Here is an 8,547-nt window from a genome sequence, read left to right as displayed (position 1 = left end):
TTCACGCGTCACTTTATGTCATTTCAATGTCCAGCTTGACGATGGCTGAGCATGCCACATCTCTCCAGGGATTTCGAGAAGCAATCCCAACAACTAAAGTCGCAAGGGATACTAATTATGGTTTCACGCTGTTTCATTTTATATAATTCTTGAGAGAACATCATGTAAGTTAAAATCGCATCTAATCATGCGAGTCTCGTTCATCATCTTATAACGAGTCACTGCATTACATGATATATTAATTTTACAAATCATCTTGATATCCAATTCTATGTGACTTTTTGTATCTAATTAGATGATTTTGTCAAGTCATCTGTCCATAAATGAGAAATTCACTTTCTTAGGCTCAACTATGTTTTTAATAACAAGAAAGCCCTGAACCACTCTTGAATATCATGAACCAAATAAAGAGCGAACTTAAAGAAAATTCAAGTGGGCTGGAGAAACATCAAAGGTGCCAAGCCAAAACCAGAAGATTTCAATTCATACGCGTGGATTTCGTTCTTAATCACTGTTAGAGATAATTATCCTAATTATCCCTAAAACTCACTTTATCAAACTTGCTTAAAAACCGACCAAAAAAAAAAAAAAAAAACACTTGCTTAAGCTAGTAAAAACTGACGCGTGCAATGATGACATCTGTAACCAGTTGATTCTCACAGTTCATGAATCATCTCTTTAAAAACCAACCATCTAGAGGTCCTCTATGATTTCACTCCCACCTGCAAAAGAACCGACCTTCCAATCATACACTACAGAATCAGCTTTGTTTTATCTTTCGGGTAAGTGATCAAAACCTTGCTTTTGTTTTCATGAAATGATCTAAAGTTACAATCTATATCATCAGCTTTGATCGGGAAGCATCTGACGTTCCCACGCGCTCTCCCTCTCAGAATATGCCTTGCATCGAGAGAGCTTTGTGATTGTTCTCTCTTTAAGCAGATTTTTCGTGTGAAAGAAGAATTGTTGGGAAGGTGAATTTCGCGTGTTCTGCTCTATCTGTTAAGGTTAAAAACAATGGCGGTTAACGACCAAACGGAGGTGTTGTTGAAGAAGCATTACTATGAGAACTGCCCCGGCTGCAAAGTCGACAAGCTTAAGGAATCACAGAGAGGCTTGCCGATCCGCGAGCTTGTATCTATCTGGATCGTTGTGCTCAGCACCGGTAATGAGCACATAAAGCCTTATTGTTGTTCATAAGCTTTCTGTCAACCATTGGATTTTCTTGTCTGGGTTCATTGGACTTTACTGATTTATAGGACATGACCGAGACGCATAGTAAGGGCCTGTTTGGTCAATAGTGTATGATTATTTTTTCCTTCTTCTTTTTTTGTTCTAAAGAAAAAAAAAAGAACACAAATATGTTTGGTAAACTTTTTATTTCGGGGAACAAAATCCGTTTTTTTTTTTATTCACAGGAATAAATTTAGAAGAGAATCAAATGATACAAAAAGTTACTTTTTGTTCTTAAGAATAATTCTAAAATCAGCCCAACTTTTTTCTTTTTTCTCTTTTTTTTTTCTTCTTTTCTCCTTCTCTCTTTTTCTTCCTCCCAATCGGTCATCAGTGACTATCCCAATCGGTCATCAGTGACTGTCGGCCACTGCTGATGGCATGGCCAACAACCGACTGGGCGAGATGTGGAGAGCTCGTTAGAGGCTCACTTGGCCACCATGAGCCTCAGCCTCACAGATATGGGCGAGGTTGCCTCACCCAGTGGCCAGACTTTAGCGAGGCAAGCCTCGCCTTGCCACCAACAAGGCTTGACCTCACCAACTAGCATCAAGCTCGCCTAGATTTGCGAGGCCGGCCATGGCGAGCTCGCTAGATGTCACCAAGCTGGTCGCCAGCCACAACCATGGCCAATGACTAGCCACAAAGAATGAGGAAAAAAAAGAGAAAAAGAAAAAAAGAGAGAGGAGGAAATAAGAAAAATATAATAAAAGTCCTAAAAAATGCATTTCTATTTCAAGAATAAAATTTTTGGATAATAACGAAGCGCTTTCGAAAGCTCAAAAATTGTTTTCAAGAACAAAATAAATAAATAAAATATTTCTAAGCAAATTTTTTCCTAAAAACAAAATTATTACTAAACACACCCTTACATGAGATGTTGAAGTTAATTCGTTTTGAATAATTCAGTTGTTGACTAGAAGTTAAGCCAATGGAATATTGCTTGGTGACGGAGAGTATGTCCCCAGATGTCTAATTTCTCTGGAACTATTAGACTATTAGTCCGATTTATCTGATTGTGAAATATCATTTAGCTATAGCATTAATTCTTTCAATAATCAGAAGATCTTTGCCGGTTCCGAAAGATGTGCTGGCAAGGTGTAAGTGGAGTCATATAATTAGTAGCCAGTTAGAGTGGACATTCTGTTTTGGCTGATTTATGATGTTGCTGACCTATGCCCTGTCCTTTCTCTTTCCAGCACTGCCAATATCATCTCTATTCCCATTCCTTTACTTCATGGTAAGCTCTTGCATTTTATACTTCAATTCTAAGCATGATGTATATATGACTGTTGTGTTTGCACTCAAGATATTGTGTCCTAAATTGTATGATTTGGGCTCTGTTCTCTCAATTGTCGTCTCTCCGGGCTCCAAATTGTTATTCCCGGTGGACTCGTCCTGAAAATTTCTGCTTTCGTTACAAATGAGACAAGTATGCTCGAAGTGAACATTCTTTTGTCTAACTTTTAAGCTCGATAAAAAGTTCCATCACTTTCCTCACCAAACCATTGCATAAACGACTCGAAGTATATGCTTTAGCCTCTTGTAATGAAGAATCTTTATTTGTTTGTGGAATTCCTAATGGCAGATTAGAGATTTTCATATCGCCAAAAGAGAGGAAGACATTGGGTATTATGCCGGTTACGTAGGTGAGACTGTCAGAGTTGCTTATCTCTGTTCATTGCGGACTCCTTCGTTTGTTTCTGACTAAATTCTTCCCTAACAAACTCCTTGAAATCTTGAAGGTTCTTCATTAATGTTCGGTAGAGTCTTGACGTCACTATTCTGGGGAATTGTCGCCGATCGCTATGGGCGAAAACCCGTTATAGTTATAGGAATAATTACAGTGTTAGTACAATATTACCTTTCATTTGAGTTCCCAATGAAAGAACATCTCTCCGACAATTACACTCAATGAATGACTAAGATTCGATATATATATCAGGGTTATCTTCAACACTCTATTCGGCCTAAGTGTGAACTTTTGGATGGCCATTGCGACAAGGTTCCTTCTAGGAAGTTTAAATGGTTTACTCGGACCGATAAGGGTAAGGTCTCATACAGTTACGAACTTTGGGACTCACCAGGGAACGAATTATTTTGAGCCTCAGATAAACTATCCCTTCTTATAGTGTTCCACGAGTTTGCCATTATTCTCATAAATGCATTTCGTAATTTCTTAACAGGCTTATGCGACCGAACTATTCCGTGAGGAGTACCAAGCGCTAGGAATAACGACGGTAAGATCTCCAACCTTTGTCAAAACCCTTTAGCTCTCAATACAGGTTCCTAGTTTTTCTGCGAAGTAAATAAAGCTGGGAGTTACACTTTGGACTCAGGTTAGTACGGCATGGGGGATAGGATTGATTATCGGTCCAGCTCTGGGAGGTTATCTTGCACAGGTATGTCTGATTTTTATCGTATCTCCCACTTAGAATTGAGTATTCCACAGAACGATGACAATTCCGACACACGTGTGCGAAATGCTTCTCTCATTTTTCATGCTCCTCTGAGGTTCCCGGTTTTGTATTCTTTTCTCTTCAGCCCGCGGAAAAGTTCCCGTCAATATTTTCCAAAGAATCGGTGTTCGGAAGGTGAGCGCAGTTGCTTTTTTCTAAATGAATACTGCAGATTCTTTTTAGTGATCATCGACTGATTTCCAGATTTCCATGCAGATTTCCCTACTTCTTGCCCTGTCTGGCCATCTCAATTTTTGCGTTGGTAGTTTCTATTGCGTCCTTCTGGCTTCCGGTATGCACTTTTGTTCTTTTTTACCCTTTCCTCAGACATTACCTCTACTTCGCTTTATTTATGAAAGAATTACCAACTGCTTGTCACGCTTTATCGAGTGTCTTAATATCTGGTTTTATTGCAGGAAACATTGCATATGCACCATGGAAGTAGCGAGCTTGATGAGTCTTGCAAAGATATGGAGACCGCATCCCTGGAGTCCCCCACAAAAAACAAGAGGCATAAATTCGAAGGGAAAGCTCCGAAAAAGTGTCTGATTCGAAATTGGCCCTTGATGTCGTCCATCATTCTGTACTGCGTCTTCTCCTTTCATGACATGGCTTACACGGAGGTAATATGCTGCGCGCTTGTCTATGACGCCATCTCATTTCTTCTTTCTGGACTGTACCAGACATTCTACGATCTTGAGTGCAATGATTTCAGTACTCATGCTGCCAAAGTGCTTCATTACAGTTGCTAAAAGAGCAAAAATGTATTTCTGTGGATGAACACGAACTGATAATTTGCAATGCAGCGGTCAGTAGACATTCATTCGGCTAGTTATGATGTAGTGGTTGTTGCGAGACAATTACTTGGGCTTGTTCTTTGGAATTCTATCCTAGTTTTTAAGTAGCTCATCGGAATATGGCATCAGCATGTCGTGCCAGTTTCCAAATACATTCATTTATGTGTTAAATTGATCTCTTTCATTTTGATCCTCTCATTGGCTGTTCCGTGCTACTTTCTCTTTTTAGATCTTCTCTCTATGGGCCGTAAGCCCTAGGCGATTAGGTGGTTTAAGCTACACAACTGAAGATGTTGGAACTGTTCTTTCTATCTCAGGTATGTAATCCACAATTTCTTTCTTATATTTCAAGATAAACTCCTTCAGGAAAACAACAAGGTAGACAGTAAATCTGCAATTTAGACGAAACTTTGAGACGCGGCAGTCTGTATTCATTGATATGCAATCTGCCTATTCTAAACTTAGAAGTACGGTGGTCTATTGTCATTTAACGTTTCTCTGTACTCGTTCAATTATTTGTGGGGGAATCGCTGATGACACAATTCTACTGCCAGGTGCTGGCCTTATTGTCTTCCAAACCTGTTTATTCCCACACTTGACCAGACTTCTTGGCCCTGTTGTGGTAGCTCGCATTGGTGGGGTATGTTTTCGACATCTCTTAACTTGAACTTGAGTGCCTGCTCGTGGAAAGTATATTCTGGCTATTGTATCTCCGGCCCTTCACAACTTATTTGATAAAAAGACCTATATACCGGTGTTCCCTTTGCAAAAATGTGAGTGCAGGTCTTATCGATACCCCTCTTGTCAAGCTACCCATTTATTGCCATGCTTACTGGGCTAAGTCTCTCCACAGCATTGAATTGTGCATCAATCGCAAAGAATGTTATGTCTGTGAGTATGCCGTACACTCTAAACCATATTATATAGGGCTAATATGCACGTAAACCATTCCAATTGGCTTTTCTATATGAAAAGGGAAACAGCAAAACCTCTGTTCGTACCTAATTCTAACTGTCAAATTTTGCATGTCGAAAGGTTTCCATTGTCACCAGCTTGTTCATTCTTCAAAACAAAGCCGTGGTAAGCTTCTGATGATCATCCTCGATGAGTCTGATCTTTATTAACATCCTTGAATGCATATCTTTGTCATTAAGGTTTGGCTTAAGTACGAATCTGAAATCGCAGGACCAAGATCAGAGAGGAGCTGCTAATGGAATAGCGATGACTGCCATGTCTCTTTTCAAGGCATTTGGTCCAGCTGGAGGAGGCACAATGTGAGTTCTGCTTAATTGTGGTCAGCTTTCGTTTAATCACAACGACAGGACAATTGAGCAGGCGATCATATAAAACTCATCAGTGAAAACAAACAATTACTACTGCTTGCTTAAAGAGTGGACTTAATTAATGTTCTCATCCATGGACTCAAAATCTTTGGCAGATTCTCTTGGGCACAGAAGCGTCAGGACGCAGCCTTCCTCCCAGGTAAACCGACTTTTTCCAATCTCCGATCATGGCTCTTGCCTTCTTTGTATAACCATGACCAGCTAATCTGTTTTCATCTGCTAAAAGAAATGAAGAAGGTGACATGATGTGTGTATGAGAAATAAGTCTATGCAGCCATGATAGACCGCGCTTGAGCTCTCAGCTGACTATGGAACTGTAATGACCGGATGCCAATGCGCAGGCAACCATATGGTCTTCTTCATCTTGAACGTGGTTGGGGCCATTGGGGTGCTGATGACGTTCAAGCCGTTCCTAGTGGAACACCGCAACTAAAAGAAAACACGATCGAACCCGCATAAATTCTAATCGTAATCTTGCTAAAACTCAGAGCAGAGCTTGCAAAAAATCAGTTGCCATTTGATTCTTTCACAAGGTGGAGTAGCATTTGCCTGACACGAAGCCGACCAGACCTGTTCAGCCAAGAGTCGCCATCCTAGTTGAATTAGCAATTTGGCACCTATGTACTAATATTTTTTATCCTCTTACTGTAATACCAAAAAGAAATATAATGTATTGCTATGTATCATGTGATTTTCTGCAGAATTAGCGTTTGGAAAGGATTAGTCCATGACATTGTAAGCTTAGCCAGCCATTGGTAAGGCCCCCTCAAGCCTCGCTGTGGCTGGGGAGACTCCCACTAGCCTCACCCAGCCACTGCGAGCCCCCCCCCTGGGAGCCTCGCCATGGCTGGGCGAGGCTCAGGGTGACCTTGTTGACCTAGGAAAAGAAAAAAAAAAGAACAAAACAAAAGAAAAGTGAAATAAAATTATTAATAAATTAAAAGAAATTCTAAGTCACAAAAATATATAGGGTCGTACCAAACACATTTTTCTCTCGGGAATAGAAATTTTGTATAGTTACTAAATACGTTCAAATACTTGAAACTGTTCTCGAACATAAATTAAAAAAAATGTCTCTAAGAAAATCATTTTTGGAATAGAAATATTACTAAACGCACTTTAAATGCATTCATTTACTCAGAAATTATTTTACTGGATAAAAAAGGAAAAAATATTTTTGAAAAAAATTATTTCTCAAAGATCTAATGTTTAAATGGTAAGAACAGAGAATATGATTGTCCCTATGGCACAAGAATTTTTAATGGTCATCGGAAACTGTTTCTCAGATGAACATGGTAATTCCTGATGGTAATGATTCGTCACTTCACTCCTGTCCTTTTGAACAGCACTTTATATGATGAAAGAATCCGCACTCCCCATCGGCAATTGGCTCGGAGACAGCGGAGCTTCTTCCACAAGGAGCTGAATCTCGTGACGATATCTAGGTTAGTTTGGTTGGATTTTTAGAGAAAATCTTTAAAAAATTATAAAGGATTTTAAGTTAAAGGGATTTTTCAAAATACAAATTATATTTATTAAATTATAATCTAAAAGCGTATTATGAAGTACTTTTGAATAAAATAATATTTAGAGAGATTATATTTACAAAATGCTTTTGTGTTTAAAAAAAGGAAAAAAGATATTCATCAAAAGAAAAAAAGTTGGCCGACAAAGATAGACAACTGCCGACAATCAAATTTGTTGTCGGTGGCCGACATATGAAATTGTAAGACCTCAGGTGACCCCTGGAGACAACCAACAAAGGCCACCTGGGGTCAGGTGACCCCCAGAGACCATCGGCAAGGGTTGCCTGGTCGCACGACCTTCATGAGATGTCGCACGACCTCAAGTGGCCTTTTATGAAGCTCACGCGATCTAGATCTAGGTCGCGGCAACACGACTCATGGGGATCACCAAGTTCGTGCGACTGCTGGTGATAGTCGCCAGGGTAGCCACGACCTCGCTGGCCTCTCTCAAGCCCGTCGCCAACCCATTGCAACCACGCCACGTGACTCAATGAAGAAGAAGATGAACAATGGATCACAATGGCAAAAATAGAAAAAAAAAACAAAAATTGAATGAGGATCATTTTAGAATAAAAATTTTATACTAAACCCTAAAGAGGCATTCCAAAAATGCTAAAAATCCAACACTTTCAATCTTTAAAGGGCAAACATTCCCTCATAATGGATTTCAAAAATTTTATCAAACGCCAATTATTTGGCCAAATAGGCTTTGGACACTCAAAGCTCCTTCCTGATGCTATTCTCAAATGCACCCTTAGTCCTCTCAGTGCTTCTATCAGCAGTTGAGTGAAAAATCCTCGTTGACAAAATGACTGGCAGCAACTACATGCAATGATTGCATACTTAATCCCTGTTTTTACGCTTTAAATGCACGGGCCGACGAATGGATCCACAAGAGGATATTGTCCTTTCGATACTAAAAAACTTTTTTCAAGAAGGTCATGCCCATGTCCACCGACAGAGACCACAGTTTTCAATCACGTATCGTTGCTACCATGATTTTTGAAACCTGTTGTTCCTTTTTTTTCCTGTGAATGAACGTTGCCGAAAAGGAAAAGGGAACGAGCCCCTGACAGCACAATTATAAATTCCACAGATGTGCCCTAGATCGCATCTATGTAACTCCAAAATGACCATATCATTATTTCTTCTTTCCCACGTTTCTGTCGTTTAGGAAATGAATGTCTGT

At 39.7% G+C, this 8,547-nt stretch overlaps 1 protein-coding gene across 4 annotated transcripts; it reads left to right on the top strand.

The window, feature by feature from the left end:
• Positions 1–650: 650 nt before the first annotated feature.
• Positions 651–6,535, top strand: LOC120285899 (protein ZINC INDUCED FACILITATOR-LIKE 1-like). 4 transcript variants are annotated; one of them, XM_010068754.3, is made up of 18 exons: positions 689–782; positions 894–1,165; positions 2,433–2,473; positions 2,822–2,882; positions 2,979–3,081; positions 3,179–3,281; positions 3,420–3,473; positions 3,573–3,635; positions 3,778–3,827; positions 3,909–3,984; positions 4,109–4,315; positions 4,719–4,806; positions 5,044–5,129; positions 5,273–5,380; positions 5,525–5,569; positions 5,675–5,763; positions 5,928–5,971; positions 6,174–6,535. In XM_010068754.3, the coding sequence occupies exons 2-18, from the start codon at positions 1,018–1,020 to the stop codon at positions 6,263–6,265; spliced, it is 1,458 nt and encodes a 485-aa protein (XP_010067056.2). In that variant the 5' UTR covers positions 689–782; positions 894–1,017; the 3' UTR covers positions 6,266–6,535. The 4 variants fall into 4 exon arrangements, with proteins under 4 accessions (XP_039174036.1, XP_010067056.2, XP_039174034.1 ...); XM_039318102.1 differs by having other exon boundaries at positions 651–782; positions 1,008–1,165; positions 5,928–6,535; XM_039318100.1 differs by having other exon boundaries at positions 5,928–6,535.
• Positions 6,536–8,547: the final 2,012 nt, after the last annotated feature.

The sequence above is a fragment of the Eucalyptus grandis genome, chromosome 7 (assembly GCF_016545825.1).
Source record: "Eucalyptus grandis isolate ANBG69807.140 chromosome 7, ASM1654582v1, whole genome shotgun sequence".
NCBI classification, from domain to species: domain Eukaryota; kingdom Viridiplantae; phylum Streptophyta; class Magnoliopsida; order Myrtales; family Myrtaceae; genus Eucalyptus; species Eucalyptus grandis.
Note: the sequence above shows the minus strand (reverse complement) of the source record. Positions and strands in the feature narration are given on the sequence as shown.

What these genes read in the sequence shown, in the direction of transcription:
- LOC120285899 (XM_039318102.1), top strand. Translation starts at nt 1,018, where the DNA reads ATGGCGGTTAACGACCAAACGGAGGTGTTGTTGAAGAAGCATTACTAT. An exon ending in GTATTATGCCGGTTACGTAG is followed by an intron (nt 2,883 to 2,978) that starts GTGAGACTGTCA and finishes GAAATCTTGAAG; the next exon opens with GTTCTTCATTAATGTTCGGT. An exon ending in TGGGAGGTTATCTTGCACAG is followed by an intron (nt 3,636 to 3,777) that starts GTATGTCTGATT and finishes TTTTCTCTTCAG; the next exon opens with CCCGCGGAAAAGTTCCCGTC.